This window comes from Herpailurus yagouaroundi, unplaced genomic scaffold (genome assembly GCF_014898765.1).
Source record: "Herpailurus yagouaroundi ecotype Mexico unplaced genomic scaffold, PumYag 140, whole genome shotgun sequence".
NCBI classification, from domain to species: Eukaryota; Metazoa; Chordata; class Mammalia; order Carnivora; family Felidae; genus Herpailurus; species Herpailurus yagouaroundi.
The window spans coordinates 67,246,550-67,264,380 of record NW_024412395.1 but is presented as its reverse complement, the minus strand read 5'-3'; the positions used below and the strand labels follow the sequence as shown (position 1 = coordinate 67,264,380).

The window sequence follows — 17,831 nt, the reverse complement described above, 5'->3', positions numbered from 1 at the left end:
TGGGTGAGGAAACACACTGGGATATAATTAACAATATAAAAAAAATTGGCTACTGGGCTATCATTTAAGAGTGAATTTCTCTAGAGCAAAGAGATTAGGAGTTTTGTCAAGAAGCTGCAGAGCAAGAGATGATAAATCTTACATTTAGATATGAGGATATTGTATTTAATGTGCAAATTGCAAGCTATAATATAGTTCTTCTTCATGTATTCTTGGAAAATTTATTGTTTATATCAGCAATGCCCTTCATAAAAATATGTTTGTGAAGCATGTTTTAAGTCTTTTTATCATGGTGGCTGATAGATTATTTTTAAGGGAAGTTAGTAGTAAGAAGCCCAATTAGATGTGCATCTCTAAAAACTATAACAGGTAAAAAATTTGAAGCTGAAGTCCATTATTTCTATAGAATATAATTTAATAACTCATTATTATCTTTGGGAAGACTCTGTCAATATAATGTTGTGTTTCACATCAAGATACTTTATTTAAAATTTAATGTTATGCATTCTGCCAATGTATTTAATGGGAGACGAAGTTTTATCAATGTCCTTCAGGTAGAAAGCATTGTGTATAATCATGAAAACAAAATTAGAATTATAAGACTTGCGTTCAGGGTGTAACCTGGGTTGATATTATATGAATATTAGCAAATCACTTAACTTCTCTCAGTTTTCTATCCGTGAGATATGTGCCTAGTGATAAATTGTGCCACACAGCATTAAAGATTAAATAAAACAATATATAAAAAATACTTTAAGCTACCTAATATGCAAATGTTATGATTACTATTCTATGTTAACAAAGTATTTATTTTCCATGTATTTCACTTCCAGCTTTCTTTTTAGTGAAAAAAATATTTATATCAAAAATAATGATAATTGCCATTAAATATTTATTGAACAGATAATTAGGAGCTCATGAGAGTGATTGGCCGTATATTTCTGGGAGAGCTTTAAATTTATTCTCCTTTCTAACAGAGTAAAATATATCTCTTCCTTCTTCATATTTACCCTGTATTTGAACCTTCCTCTTCCTATCCCTAAGAATAGAGAAGAGAAAGTGGAGATCTCAGGAGAAGAGGAAGGAAATCATATTTTTTTCTTCTTTTTACTTACATGAAATCCTCAACCTCATTTATGAATAACACAAAATATGGCTCGCTAGATTATTATTCACTAAGTAGTTGCATTGATAGCAGTTATATGCAAGACTTTGAATTGTTGGGCATTTTTCACAAAAAAGCGTATTTGGAAAATACACATCCACTAAATGTAATAAATTTGGAATTTACACATTTCTTGGGATGTATATCATTATATATCTTTACAGTCAGTGGCTAAAAACTTTTGAGGCACAATTAGATCAGGATGAAGACTGGCATTTTACAGTCTTAATCATTAGCGATTAAGATTTTGTGTAGAGGAGAGAAAATTCCATATTTCTGTATAACTAAGTTAAACTAGACTATTGCTTTACATGTGAATTCATAAATACTGATTGCTTTCTTCTTTCTTTTTTTCTCACAGATTAGTTGTAAAGTATCTCAGTTCATTCATCTTTACCTGATGGGCTGTAACTACTTTTGGATGCTTTGTGAAGGCATTTACCTACACACACTCATTGTGGTGGCTGTGTTTGCGGAAAAGCAGCACTTGATGTGGTATTATTTGCTTGGCTGGGGTAAGTGCCATTATAGGTATGTGCTGCCTCACCTTTTAAGAAAGCTCTTGGGAGATGCAGAGTTCCTTTGAAATACAATTTTCCTTATTATTAATCATTCTTAAACAACATCAGGCAACTAACCTTTGATTATTGCTGTAAGTTGAAATATTTTTAAAAGTACCACTGACTCATTGTTTTCAGTAGTCAAAAGGTCAATAATACAATGTTGTTGTTTTTTTTTTTTCTATTTAATATTCCAATGTGTATCTTGGCTGAATAAGCAGTGGCTAACACAATAGAATTGGAATCATGAATTAGGGATCTAGTCTTTGTATTATTCTGAATCTCCTTATTCCTACGTGCAAAATGAGGGCATTGGGCTTAACCAGCTTTGAAGTTCCACTCTGAAAAATGTTGTTTTTTAAAAAATATCATTTTATTGTAAGGGTAGAGGGATCAGTTATTGAATAAAGGCACACAAAAGATCTATTTTTCCACACAATCTCCTGACATGGTATCATTCACAAAGCAAATAATGATACACTTTTAGCATATTTTCTTATCTTTTTCTTCTTATTTTTAAGTTTTTTTTTTAATTCTGGTTAGTTAACATACAGTGTTATATTAGTTTCAGGTGTACAATATCGTGAGTCAACAATTCCATATATCACCCAGTGTTCATCATGAAAAGTGCACTCCTTAATCCCCATCACCTACTTAAACCCACCTCCCCTCTAGTAATCATCGGTTTGTTCTCTGTAATTAAAAGCCCGTTTCTTGATTTGTGCTTCTAGCATATTTTTATTTATTTTTTTAAAGTCACATTTATTTTATTTATTTATCCTGAAAGAGAGAGAGAGAGAGAGTGTGCAAGCAGGGAAGAGGCAGAGAGAGATGGAGAGAGAGACTCCCAAGCAGGCTCTGTGCTTTCAGTACAGATCCTGCCACAGGTCTTGAACTCACAAACCATAAGGTCATGTCCAGAACCAAAAACAAGAGATAGACACTTAACTGACTGAGCCACCCAGGTGCCCCCTAGCATATTTTTAAAAATAAGTAGAATAATGCAAAATATATAATGTTTAAAATGAATTCAATTGGGCTAGTTTCCAGAAACATAACTGAAATTATACTTCCCTATCATATATCAATCTGCCTATCTATCCAGCCAGACAACAAATAGACACTGATAGATGGAGGTATGTACACACACACACACACACACACACACACTCTTTAGTATATTCAGTATATTTAGTAAGGTTGCCTTTATAAAACATTTTTTCATTTTATTTTGGAAAAATCTGATTTAGAATGGTAAAAATATACAAATATCTGATAGATATAGATATAGATATAGATATAGATATAGATATAGATATAGATATAGATATAGATATATATCATCTTTCTCTTTTTCTTCACCTGATCAGTCTCAACTTCTTCCCACATCTGACTATCTACTAAGTATTGGCCAATTCCATATCATAGAAAATATATATGAATTCTTGGGGCTCCTCGGTGGCTTAGTCAGTTGAGCATCTGATTCTTGTTTTCGGATCCTGTCATGATCTCATGGTTTTTGGGTTAGAGTCCCATGTCAGGCTCTGAGCTGACTGTTCAAGGAGCCTGCTTGGGATTCTCTCTGTCTACCTTTCCCCCACTTGCACTCTCTCTCTCAAAATAAGTAAAGAAGTAACTTAGAAAAAGAAAATCTATTGAATTCTTCTAAGTCTTGGGGCTTAGGCAGTAAAATTATGGACTTAAGCTCTGAAGTCCACGGATTCAAAATGACTTCTATTAGAAGAAACCACACACACACACACACACACACACACACACACACACACACACCTGAATATATAAATAACAAACACTTCATAATATTTATTCAATAAACATATGGTGACCAGTTATGTTTGTTCCGAGAGTACCTCGGAGTTTCGTATTTTATGACACATTTTAGAAATTCCATCTACAGAGAAAGTTGCTTGTTTATTTTCTTTTCATTTGATATTTACAGGATTTCCACTGATCCCTGCTTGTATACATGCTGTTGCAAGAAGCTTATATTACAATGACAAGTAAGATAATCTCTCTTTCTGATTTCTATTGGAACTAAGTAAAATGAAAGTCTTCAACATAATTTTCCTGTTTTTTTCCCCAAGCTGCTGGATCAGTTCTGATACCCATCTCCTCTATATTATCCATGGTCCAATTTGTGCTGCTTTACTGGTATGTAATTAAAATTTTCCTTTTTTCATGATGTTCATATTTCAACTTTATTTCCTGAATCATTTGGCCTATGATATCTTTCAAGATCCTGGGGGAAATAATGACATGTTCACAGTGTTTAATTGAAGACAGTGTAATAAAGGTGTTGTATTTGAAGTGAAGGCAGGGACAGAACAGGAGCTAATTCCTAAGGGATGGCCAGGCACCCAGGACTGGCAGTGGGAAGCTGTTAATGGGGCTAGACCCCAAGAGGGGTCAGAACAGTGTTACTGGATTTAGACCAGTGCTGGGAGGAGTGGCCCAACAGGAGGTCTTGATTTGAGTGGAAGAACACAGCCACTGCCAAAACCACAGCCTGGTAGGGAAGAAGAAGGAGGAAGAAATACCGAAACTTCTCTTTTCCTATGCCCTGATTTCTTGGTTCTTCCCTTTGGCTAAGTGCAGCAAATATCAGAGAGCAAGAAAGCTTGAACGATGATGCAATCTTTAGAGGTGCCTCTGAGTTTCCTGGGACACAGAGCAGAAGAGAAGGGCAGAGGGTATAGATGATGTGAGTAGGAATGGCAAATGGGAAAAACCCACGCACCTATGTTGGTAGTAAGAGTAATAGTCCCATAGAGAAAAGACTTTAATTTGGAAAAAGAGAGTATTGGTTAAACTATTGTTTTATTATTATAATGATCATTACTTAATATGAATACACCAATTGGACATTTTTTTTTTAATTTTTTCAACGTTTATTTATTTTTGGGACAGAGAGAGACAGAGCATGAACGGGGGAGGGGCAGAGAGAGAGGGAGACACAGAATCGGAAACAGGCTCCAGGCTCTGAGCCATCAGCCCAGAGCCCGACGCGGGGCTCGAACTCACGGACCGCGAGATCGTGACCTGGCTGAAGTCGGACGCTTAACCGACTGCGCCACCGAGGCGCCCCAATTGGACATTTTTAAGTGTGGTTACAATGAAACAGAAGTCACATTCAATGCTTTTATTACATTGTTTCAATAGGGAAATAAATTAATCCAGATTAACACACTTTTTTTTCGTATAGCATTAGAGACCAGAATGTAATTACACTCTCTGAGATGGTAATTACAACTGATACTCAATTATATATAAAAAGATAAAGGTGGTATGTTTCTCAGCCAAAATTCAGAGCTTCCTAAACCTTGTTTTCAAATGCTTTGTTTTAGACAAATATTCTTCTATTATTTTACTACATTTGCTAGCTGTAGGTTAGTATATTATTATGTTTGAACACTGTTCAAGCCATTGTCGAAAACAAGTCACAATTAAGAGGGAAACTTCTGGAGGCTGAAGGCCTGGGCTTGAACTCCTTTTCCACCTCTGACTGGCTGTATGACCCCAGGCAATTAAACTAATTACATTGTGTCTCCAGTCCTTCCCTGGTAAAATAAAGAATATTATAGTACTGATTTTTAAATCCTTTTAACAAAGAGTTAAATGAGGTAATACATATACAGTACTTAGCCTGGCATGTATAAAGCACATAACAAATGTCAAACCTCTGACTTGACAGCCAGTTCAAAAATTAACACATGGAATTTATTATATCATTTATGGAAGTTTTAATATACTGTAATGTAGACTCTAGTGAGAATTTCATAGGCAGAAACATTTCCTTCCCTTCTGCCCTGCACCTACTGGGGACATGCACGACACACTGTGTTTAAGTTGTACCTTGAGATATCCTAGTATTCTTTGAAAGAGCCTGCACCGGAACCTAGTTCTACCACATCTGGCTGGGTATCTCAGGGCAAGTTCTGCTTTGTTTTGTTTTGTTTTGTATTTAACCTCTCAGTGCATTTGTTGTCTCTTCCATGATTAGGGAATAATAAGAATGGATACCTCAGGTTATTGTAAGAATTATATGAGATGCATCCTGCTAACCCAGTGCCTACAATACAAAAAAAAAAAAAAAAAAAAAAGTACAAACAAAAAAAACAAAACAAAACAAAAAACTGTCCAAAGAAAATGCTTTAAAAAGTTTCTTATAACTTCTACATAATACTCTCATTCTGTTCTGAGGAGAGTTAGAAGAAATAAGACACGTTTTGGGGCCACCCAGGAGGTTACAGAACATAAGGCAAAATTTATTACAAGAGATCTGACTATTCTGCAAAGGGGTATTAATTCAAATGCTTAAATCAGAGAGGTTCAGGAAATAAGTAAAGGAACCTTAGCAAATGAAAAATGTAATCGTAACTAACAAAATCCTTAGAAAAGCCTCTCCACATCCGTTTTGGGAGGGAAGAGTAGATGGTACAGCTAGGGTAGAATATCACATAGAAATATAACCCATCTACTCTGTAGGAAAGGAAGTGAAAATCCACATTATTTGCATAAAACTTTTTCCATTTTCTTGGCTTAACAAAACAGCAGGAGCCTATTTTTCTACCAGGATAAATTGTTCTGTCTGTTTAATTTCGATGGCTCCTCACTGGTTCTGGCCAATTCCAAGGTCTTGGGAGGGGACTTAGCAATTGTTTATATGGTCACATGCTTAAGTACATTTTTTATAAATAAAATATTTCAACCTCAATCGGTTTCTTTCCACTCAGACTTCCCCTGTCACATTTCCCCTTGAGCTGGGTGGAATTCAAGTGGCTACAGCACTTTTGAGATCCTGCCAAAGGGAAGCTGAGAGGGGATACATTTAATTTGTGTTTAGTGAGAGATATTTAAGTCCGTTCAGTACATAGTTAAGTGATTGCTGGCTGTTCTACTATCGGAATGGCTTGTAGGAATCCTCCAACAGCTACAGTGCTGATGCACCCTGTTTCCCAGGGTGCTACCGTGATATGAAAATGTCCTGTTGTGCCTACCAGCTATGTGATCTTTATGCATATTGGAGTAAAAACAAGTTTCTTTTCTTTACCTTAACTAGTTTTGCGCTAAGATACATGAGATTTAGACCTGGTTCGTCTGAAATGTAAAATTCTTGTTCTATTCTTATTCAAAATAAATGGCAGTATTTGCAGAAAATAAAGTAGGGAGACTTTCTAGTTTCCCGTTTCACATTTTAAATTAGATTTGCCATTTTGGAGAAGCAGTTTGCAGTTAGAAATTTTCATTTAATGGACACCTAAATTGCAGCATTTCTACTGATTTTATAATTTATGATTTTCTCTGTAAGGATTATAAAATATTTTATATTCTAAATTTATAAGCAGATAAAGGGCATTATTATATTTTCTTCTACGGACTGGTAGTGATTTCCATTTAATCAACACTTTTAAACAGCAATGAGTATTTAGGAAGGGAATATAATAAGAAGGGTGGAATAACAGCTGATGTGTTGATTTGTCATGTTTCCTTCTTACACCTGTTGAAATGGCTTATTCTGCTTTTGTCTTTAGCAGAGATATTCCTGTGTCTATAACTCATGTTACTTTTCATAGACGTGTTTCCATCAGGGTTGTAGTGAGCTGTATATCTTTGGAGCATATGTTCCATTGGATTCTCTAAGAATAGTAGTAGGATATTTTTATGCCCAGTTATTTTCATAACACATGCCTTAAATCAGCAAAAGCATTTGTTCACTGTTTTCTGTATTAAATGAGATGCTATAATTACTATTCCAATTTATTAAAGTATGCAGACATAAAGTATGTATGTATGTAGCTTAAAAGTTTTAGATTATTAAAGCACAGATCCTAGAAGTCAGGGTGAAGAAAAAGGAAAGAGAACATAGCATAATAGCATAAGAGTCCTGAGGGGCTCTTCTGGAGTTAATGCCATTAATCCTATGGGAGGCATAAATATGGGCACAGAGAAAAATAGTCAAGTGTAAAAGATTTTGACTTAAATGAAGATAAGAAAGTGGTATTCAACCTGAGAGAGAGAGAGAGAGAGAGAGAGCAAAAGAGAGAGATATATTAAAGTAGAACTCTGTCCATTGCCTGAGTAACTTAGTTATCCATGCTATATTTTGATGTTTTATGTCTCCCTTTCAAAAAGAATGTTTTGTCTTGGGGAAAGTTGTTAACACACAGCAAATATGTAATTACAGAAAGAAATTAACAAAAGTCCCTGTGGGATGCCAAAATTATTTTATCTCTAGGATTATCTGGGTTGAACATCAGCTGATTTAGTGTGTGACCAGCCTCCTCAGAATGATAAAGAAGCTTAAAATACTATACTGGGGAGTTATGAGGATTATTGCTACAAAAAGAAACACAGGAAGAAGGAACCAAAAAGATGAAAATGGTTATTTTGTGGTAGAATATGTATTTGGAAAGTTCCAGTATGGGTAGTGATACAGAGGAGATACTTTAAAAAATTAGCATTTGTCATAAACAATTCTTTCCTTTGAGCTGAAAATGTTGAAAAGATTTAGTTTTTGGACCACAGTGAAATTTTTAAAAATTACATAAGAAAATGAATTGATAAAAACACTCATATATTTCTTAACTGAAGGTGTTCTACACTAATTCTGCCGTAATTTTATTTTTCTAAAGCCTAGGTCCATTAAAGTTGATGTACTTGTTAAGTTAATAAATCACAATTGTAGAAATACAAGTTAATATATTGGACATATATTCTCTGTAGTAGAACATATTCTTGTACGTTGAAAATAATCTAAGATTGGGGCTCCTGGGTGGCTCAGTCAGTTAAGCATCTGACTTGGTCTCAGGTCATGATCTCACGGTTTATGAGTTCAAGCCCAACGTCAAGTTCTGTGCTGACAGCTTAGAGCCTAGCGTCTGCAGATTTTGTGTCTCCCTCTCTCTTTGCCTCTCCCCTGCTTGCACTGTCTCTGTCTCTCTCTCAAAAATAAACATTAAAAAAATAAATAAAAGAATCTAAGATTTATAAATTCAAGGATCCTTCAAAAATGCTTCTTAATATTAAATATGAAATAATTTTCATGATGTCATTTTATTTTTTTAGGTGAATCTTTTTTTTCTATTAAACATTGTACGTGTTCTCATCACCAAGTTAAAAGTTACTCACCAAGCGGAATCCAATCTCTACATGAAAGCTGTCAGAGCTACACTTATCCTGGTGCCATTACTTGGCATTGAATTTGTGCTGCTACCGTGGAGACCTGAAGGAAGGATTGCAGAGGAGATATATGATTACATCATGCACATCCTTATGCATTATCAGGTATGGTGCTCTTGAATCAGGAAGGCAGCTTGTGAAATTTGGTATTAAATTGCATGTGGCTTTGGTTTTAGTCTTAACTGTGTACATAGCAAGTTGGTGACAAATAATGTATCTTTTCCATCTGGAGTCAGAAAATTCTATTTTTCTTTTTCAGGGTCTTTTGGTTTCTACAATTTTCTGCTTCTTTAATGGAGAGGTATGCGTGATTGTTTTTATTCCTTTTACCATTTTATATTTGCAATGTATCTTTTCCTTAAAAAGACAGAGAGAGAATCACACATTCCCTAGGAACAACTACTTCAAATTCCATTTTGATCAGGAAAAAGAACCACAGGATCTCTTTTCATGGATGTAACTCTTCTACCCAAAAGCTTGGGTCATACTGGAGTTCAAGAGTAGGGCAAAATCAGCCTCACTTTAAAAGAGACTACCATTTACTTTGATTTATCTAGTCTTTCACCTACTATTTGAAAGAATCCTTTTTAAGTCTGGCCTTTGTCCTAGGTCCAGTGCTAGGCAATCCACACCCTCATAAAACATACACTGTAATATGAAATAGATTTGACTCATTTTCATTTCCCCCCTTTCTCTATTTTTTTGTTTTGCCTAGCTCACAATGTGGTCTTTGAAAATAGTTTTCTGGTGGTTACAAGAAGATATGAAAAAAAATTAAACTCTCAGTTATACAGGGAGGACATGCAGTAAGTTAGAAAACTTCGGAGAAGAGAATGCTTTAATTTGTAACATGGCAACATGCTCTTGGATATTTCAACATTTTTATCCTAGGCTTCCCTAAGTGGAAAGTTTCAGGTGTTTTACAAACTGGTACCATATTTCTTATGCATATGAATAGTGTTATGGCTCAGTGGTTTGAGCTATATTGATTTAGCTCTTTATCTGTTTTTAATCTACCGGACAAGTTTTAATCTGTTAGAGGATTGGAAAACTCAGCAAAATTAGAAATCTAGAGAGCCACCGAGTGAGACTCAAATACTTGGTAACTGTGAAGCTTATCACAAAGCTTCAGATGGGAAATATGTCAACCAGTTTGGTATAACTTTATGAGAACTATTCCTACAAATAAATCAACATTGGAAATCATGTACATGTCATGAAAATCTATAAAATATTGGCTTTCTTTGCTTAATAAGAATTTATTTCTTTCTCAGCAAATAATGAAATTTCATGTTTGATTTTATCAAATTGATTTTTAAAAATTTTTATTTCACTTAATTATTTATATTGGAGTGTAGAACTGTCAAACATGGGAGGCTATATTTCATATCTTTAGGTGGTGCTTCCATGATGCTTCTGCTATATAGTAGACAATGGTGACTCTTTCTGAAGTAGATGAGAAGCATAGATAGAATATGAAATTAGGAAAAATAGAGAAATCAATTGTTTTGATAATAGAATTCAAATAGCATTGATTATGTACCTCTATTAATTTATGACTGCATAAACTGAATTAGACAATCCTATTTGCTGCCAATATAGGATTTTACAGTTAAAGGTAGATGAGAAAGAAATAGACAACAAGCCAAAGAACATGCATGGAATATGAACAATACACCTCTGCATCTGCAGAGACATGACATATTATTCTAAAGGGTAATTTTTAAGTGTACAAAACATAATCACTAGTAGAATATTTTGTGATAGGAAGCAATGTAGAATAAAAGCACAGACACAGCAATGCATTTAAACCCCCAAAATGCTACTTTGTTCCTGGATGTAATAATTTGGGCAATATTCTGAACCTTCTGGAGTCTTGGTGTCTACTTTATTAAAGGAGTTAAAAAAAAAAAAAAAAAGCAAGTTCCTTACACAAGTCTCACAAAGATTAGTATAGGCTCGGAATCTAAAATTTTATCACCATGCCCCACCCTCAACAGATTATCAGTACATTATAGATTCCTTATTAGATCTTTCAAGTCATTTATTTTCAAAAATATATGTACAAGTAGGAGCATTAATCATTTTGGAATCAATCTCAAATTGGCCTTTTTATTTGGAAAGGTTGCTCAGGGAATATCTAAACTAATGCCTAACAATCTTGTTGCACTCTCTGTGTGTAAGCAAAAGAGACAGAGACCTTGATCTTCTGCCATGTCCTAAAATTGAGAAAATTTTGGCAGCAAAAAATTACAATAATACAAAATCTTTGAGCCTAGTTGTTGCCAAATCCTTCGGTTCTTTACAACATCTCCAATATCTGTCCCCTTTTCTTCATCTCTCAAGATGCAGTCTCTATTTGTGGATGACTCATTTTTCATCTTAGGAAATACTATAATCCCTCCTTTTTTGTCCTTTTGCCTCTTAGTTTTTCCCACTCTCATAACATGAAGACACAGCTGCCAAATTCATTTTGTGTTGTTCCAACTATGTCATGTACTTCTTAAAATCACTTGCTCCGGCTTAAATCTCCTTCTTGCTTTCCACGGGAGGTCAAATAGCTTCCTTTTAGCTTAGTCTTTATCTTTTTCTTTTCTTTCTTTTTTTTTAAGTAACAATTTTATGTATTTTTTTATCCAAAATATTCCTATTTGCATTTCTCACTAAATAATGGTGGCTTGACAAATTATCAGACCACATTCATCTCATCTCTAGCCCACTCAGATAAAATGTGCACTGTTAGCACAAACTAGAGCTCTTGTCATTAGAAGGGCCCTCCCTTGCCTCAGGTGTAAATCGAACAATATCTGAGAGTATTTTTATAAAGTGAACAAAAAGATTTATTGATAATAATCAAACCTACATTCTGTAATGAAAACTAGGTAGCATTTTTATATGAAGCTCTATTAAATATTTTTTAATTGATTTAGGATAAGGAGTTATAGTTTCCTTATGAAGCGCTAATGGGCATATAATGTTGTAAGGTTATATTCTAAACAGTGGGATTTACTATTTATATAATACTCATGTGTAAGGCAATAAAAAACATTTTCATATCTTTAACGCCTTCCCTTCCAATGTCAATTTTCCTTGTTATCTCTTCCCATCATAATTTTTTCATTAAAAGTGTACTAAGAGTGGTCACTTTAATGTTCTGTTGAATAGATGTGATATATATTAGAGGAAGCAGATGAAAAACTTAAGTCCTTATAGAGAATAATATAAACAAAAGGATGTCTACAAGGCCCATAGGTCTTTAATTAGGTTCATTTTTTAACTTCGGTAAAATGGTCCCCACAGTTCAGGAAATTGACCTTTCATGGCTTTTCTGATGATTTAGTTGCAAGGAAGAAATAGGGTGATGATTGTAATCAAAGCAGATATTTCAAGAGCAAACAGATATTTCAAAAGGCATCTTGGCTGTTGTAATTTAATTTAAGCTTTCATTTTTAAAAAAGTTATACATTCACAGCTATGATATTTCTTCTTGTCAACTTCTTCCCAACATTTATGTAGAATCTTTTGTATATAGCTACATTCCATTTCCTTTCAAACAGAAACTATATAGGAAAGATATTCAGTCAATCCATCATTTAGTAGCAAAGGGAAGAGAAATGAATTTAGCATAAAATAAGGATCAAAACCAATTCCCATCAGGAATATCTAGATAATCTGCCCAACGTCATTTTTGTTGTAAATCTTTGAATATTTAAAAGGCACATTCTAAAACCATTTTCATCTGTTGTTTGCTTATGCTCTTGAAGACACTATGTATGCAGATATTATTTAAAATTACTTTATTTTTTAAGTGTTATTTATTTTTGAGAGACAGACGGAGTGCAAGCAGGAGAGGGGCAGAGAGAGAGGGAGACAAAGAATCATAAGCAGGCTCCAGGCTCTGAGGTGTTAGCACAGAGCCCAACACAGATCTCAAACCCACAAGTTGGATGCTTAACCAAAAGGTGACAGATATTGACCCACCCAGGTGCCCCTATTTTAAATTGCTTTAATTTAAATATGCTATTTGGAGAATTAAGAAAGACATTACTAAACCATGAGGGAAACAAAATATGATTTTTTTTGCAAGATAAATATATTCATTGTCCCATAAAGGCTTTTATTTCTTTATTTGTGTAAGAATATAAATTATTCCTTTCCAGCATAGTTAATATATATAAAGAAATAAACTTGAAAGTCCTGAAGAATATATATAAAGAAATAAACTGGAAAGTCCTGAGGTTGTGAATTTCATAAAATACAATTTTTAAAACCAGTTTATTGCATTTCTAATTACATAATTTTTAAATTCTACAATAGAGCTACCCGAAATTTTAGTAACTCATTTGGAATTCTAACTAAAGAAACCCATTGACTTTAGGGAGTCCCTGGGTGGCTCAGTCAGTTAAGCAGCCAATTCTTGTTTTTGGCTCAGGTCATGATTTTCATGGTTCATGAGTTCAAGCTTCACATCAAGTTTTGTGCTGACACTGCTGAGCCTGTTTAGGATTCAGTCTCTCCCTCTCTCTCTGCACCCCCCACCCCCAGCTCATGCTCTCTCTCTCTCTTTCTCTCTCAAATAAATAAATAAAACTAAAAAAAAAGAAACGGTTTGACTTTCTATTTGTGTCTTCTGTTTTTCTACATTCTATTTGTGTCTTCTGTTTTTCTACATGCTAAAACATAAAGTGAGACAGTAAAACTTTATGTCCATTTTAAGTGACAGAGAACAGGAGACTCAAAGGACTTTGAAGTATCCCACTGAGTTCTCTCATTAAAAGATCTCCTGGGAATAGCTATTAGTAATAGATTGTTCATAATTTGGAGATGTTTTCTTGATCTATTATATAAAACAATGAAGACTTAACTAAGCCATCCTATTTTAAAGTTTAATATTAATTTTTACACATGATTACAGTGAATGAAAAGTTGGGGGATTTTATATATTAGCAGAAAGTTAAACAATTATTGCATTAGTATGTTTCTAGTACATGGATGACTGGAAAGTTGCTTTTAGTGATGCTCAAATTCCCTGTGAGGAAGCAAAGGGTCAAAGAGCAGTAGATAGTGTGGGGAAGACAGTTCAAAGCTATGCATATGTTTTGGACAGATCTGGATTAGGTCACAGGGATGTGGCTATTACACTCGTAACCTAGGAGCAGAGTCCCACACCAGTGTGCCCAATCATCAGACACCTGGAAACAGCCAGGTTGCCAAACTGGAGATGTATTTGAATATTCTCATTTCCACTCACTGACTCAGTATGAAGAAAATCACCTTTGTGTGTCATGTTCGATTCAAACCTAGGTCACTATATATGGCCTACAAGTCCTGATCTCTAGCTTTAGAGGAGAAGGAAGCCAGTTGACATCAAATTCATCCAGTCAGAGGGAGATCCAAAAACAAAAAAAAAGTGGAGTGGTAACATTCCTAAACGTTTCACAGGCTCATCTCATTTGTCATTACCTGTTGAATGCTTTCTTCCCTCTGGCTAGTAAGCCTCAGGAGGACAAAAACCCTGATCTTTTTTTTCCAGAATGTAGCACAATACCTGGCATGTGTTAATCACTCCGTAAAAACTAGTTGCTGCTGCTGTTAATGATGATGATGATGATTTATATTCCTTGTTTCCCTAACTTCTTTTTCTTTTATACTTCCTCTCTTCTTTTATACTCTAATTATCTTTTCATTCTATTATTTAAGATACTGATATAAAAGTAAATGTTACACACACAATCTTACAAAAGGGGGTCTGGATTAACTACTTGTTTGACCATAATATATTCATATGCATTATTAAAGCTTCAAAGATAAGGCATGAAAAAAATATCGAGGGAATCTAAAATAAAGAGCAAGGCAACGAATTTCCTAACTGTAAATTTCCTAATGTTTCCAATTTAATGTTTTAATTTAAAAAAAAAGCAATATTATTCACGAATTAACATCAATGCTTTTGGTTTTTCTAAAGTTTTACATAAATTATTCTATTGTACTTTTAAATACAGTATCTTTATTTCAGATAATGGATTGCTCTTGTCCTTTCTGTTTCTTTTTGATTGATAGGTTCAAGCAATTCTGAAAAGAAACTGGAATCAATATAAAATCCAATTTGGAAACAGCTTCTCCCATTCAGATGCTCTTCGCAGTGCGTCTTACACAGTGTCAACAATCAGTGATGGTACAGGATACAGTCATGACTGTCCCAGTGAACACTTAAATGGAAAAAGCATCCACGATATTGAAAATGTTGTCTTAAAACCAGAAAAGTTATATGATTGATAATAGAGGGAATACTGTTTAACTATTTTGGGTCACTCCTAACTCAAGGACTTGGATCCATGACTTTACAACCAGAAGACTTCAGTATAAAATGAATTTCTTGAATGCCACAAACGCCTCACATCAATTCAGTAGCATATTGTTAAATGTTTAACAACTAGCCCTTTGGGAGGGGAAAAAACCCCTTGATTTGTAATGTTTTTCCAGTTTCTATGGTGTATTCCCACCAGGGCTAATTTCGGTCTACCAGTCTGACATCACTGAATGTGAAACTGGGAAAAGATGAGGACAGTCAACTCTTGTAGGCTGGTATGTGCCAGCTCTAGTACACCACTGCACGAATTCACATGTGAATAAGACTGTAAAGTTCATATACGCATCGGGCATGATTCTACTCTTGTTGGCTAAACAGGCCTAGCTGAGGCCTATAGACTTAGAGGGAAAATTAACTTTTCATTTGTTTGTTTTAAAAATCTTCATCCCGTATTCATTGGTGCAGTTGATTTTTTTTTAACCAAGTAGGTATTCTAACCCTTTTTGTATTTACCCTTTCAAATGGACTGCATAAAGAGGTCATTATTTCTGTTGGCTTAACCACTTCTCCCCAAGAAAAGCAATAGAGTAGAATGGTATTGGCTACTCATTGGCTGATACATCACAGTTATATCCAATGTCATATCTGTTTTTGAGGTTTGATGAATAGTATGTCAGACATACAATCCTACTTTGGCATCATCAGGGGGATATCTTGGTTGATATTACAAAGCATCCTTGTCAGCTACTTTCCTATCTTACTACACAAGTGGGAGGGAATCAGTTTCCCTGTATCTGTAAATAGAAACTTTGCCCCTTCCATTTCTACTGTGTAGACAAACTGGCAATTATTTTACATGAAGGAAATCAGTGAAGGATTTCTTATTTTCTTGGAAGTTTGTAAAAAAAAATTTGTTATGAAAAATAAGCTTGTAAATACTCTTGTTATTCTATTTTATAGTCTGAAATCAAATGTGTACAACCTAGGTAAGTTTTTAAAAAAACAAATACATAATGTAACAATGTATGCATGTTAATATCTGATACTGTGTCTGGGCTGATTTTATAATAAAATAGAGTCTGGAATTCTATATTTGGTAAATATTTTAAAGACAACCAGATGCCAGCATCAGAAGGTTGTTTGAGAACCAAGAGAACAGAAATATCTATGATAAGATATAAAATATTTATTTAAAAAAATCAAGCCATTGTTTTATTATATTAGCTTAGGTGATGCTTTCATACCTTAATAATAGGTATGTTTGACATATTTCTTCTTTTATTTTGACGATGAAGTTGCATTCTAATCCAGTAACGTTAATGGATTCCTATAGTAAAAAATGCCAATCTGCCATTCTTATGGTTTTCACACCATTAAAAATATTACTTTTCTGACGCTTACTGCATAAACATTTATGGCTTTGAGAGTGTTCAGACTTTTTAAAAAATTAGAGGAATAGAATATATATACATATATATCATATACAATGCTTTATTAGAGCTACTATGATAATATGATACCAGAAATCAGTGAAAGACTTGAATACATCAGTGAAGAAGAATTGTCAGAACATTTAGGGAGTAATTAAATTAAGATGGAAGAAAGCCTTGCTAATGAATTAAAGTGACATTTAAATGGGATTCAGTTGTTCCCCTAATGTTATTTTCCACTGGAATTTCTGAAAAACAAAAATGCCTTCAATTAGTAAAATTCAATTTGAGGAGGACAAGTTACTATGTGTATGTGCTTTTCTAGTGTGTCAATTTGCTTAAAGTGGATTAAACTAATGACTGAGTAATCATAGATTCTTTCTTAACTGTCAATAGATTGTGAGTTCCGAAGTCATTTGTAATTGTCCAGGAAAATTATCTACATTAGTAAGAACTAACAGATTAAATGGCTTGGTCAATATATTTATAATTCATCTGTACACATGCAAAGATTTTGTCGTTTGTTTCTAAATTTATGGATTTTACAGCAAGCTGTCACAGGAAGGAATGCAGGCTGTTCTAGACTTGCCACTGTCTAAATAATACAAAAATTCCTTTAAATAAACTCACTGTTTAGCTACTTATTCTTCAAAGATTCAAATCCTTTGCTTCATACTGCTCACATATTTCCACATTCTTCCAGACAAACTGTCAAGTCTCAACCATAAATGACAGTAGAAAATTCTGTCTGTCAAATTCTCCATGAGCATTACAGTAAAATTTTACTGTCATTTTCCAGTGTTTCTTTTATTCTGTTTTTTTTATCATATTAAATTTAGATCAGATTTCTTTTATGGCTCATAATTGTTTAGTGCACAGTTTTTAGATGAAGGCAGCCAATAATTACTCAGTTTTGTAGCCATATTTTCTTATGAGTAATATTTTCAAATATTAGACTTCTCTAAAGCTGAAGTGATAACTAGGATCTCCTTTATATCTTACTTATAAAGAAAAGATAAAATAAATACTTTTTAAAGCCAAATTTTGGGGGCAGCTAAACACTAATTTGGGGAATTTCTACCTTTCAGAATACAGATCTGCTACTTTTCTGTAAGTACTTGTGTAAGTCAGATTTTCATTTAAAAATTCTAGTTTATCCTTTTTCA

The 17,831-nt window shown here is 34.0% G+C and overlaps 1 protein-coding gene across 2 annotated transcripts in view; it reads left to right on the top strand.

Moving 5' to 3' along the window:
* The window catches only part of CALCRL (calcitonin receptor like receptor), a 103,584-nt gene extending 86,275 nt beyond the window's left edge, over positions 1 to 17,309 (top strand). For both annotated transcript variants that reach the window (XM_040475601.1, XM_040475600.1), the window contains 6 exons: positions 1,527 to 1,680; positions 3,686 to 3,746; positions 3,831 to 3,897; positions 8,812 to 9,030; positions 9,185 to 9,226; positions 14,986 to 17,309. In XM_040475601.1, the coding sequence (XP_040331535.1) occupies positions 1,527 to 1,680; positions 3,686 to 3,746; positions 3,831 to 3,897; positions 8,812 to 9,030; positions 9,185 to 9,226; positions 14,986 to 15,201 (759 nt within the window). In that variant the 3' untranslated portion in view covers positions 15,202 to 17,309. The remainder of the gene's footprint in view (positions 1 to 1,526; positions 1,681 to 3,685; positions 3,747 to 3,830; positions 3,898 to 8,811; positions 9,031 to 9,184; positions 9,227 to 14,985) is intronic.
* Positions 17,310 to 17,831: the final 522 nt, after the last annotated feature.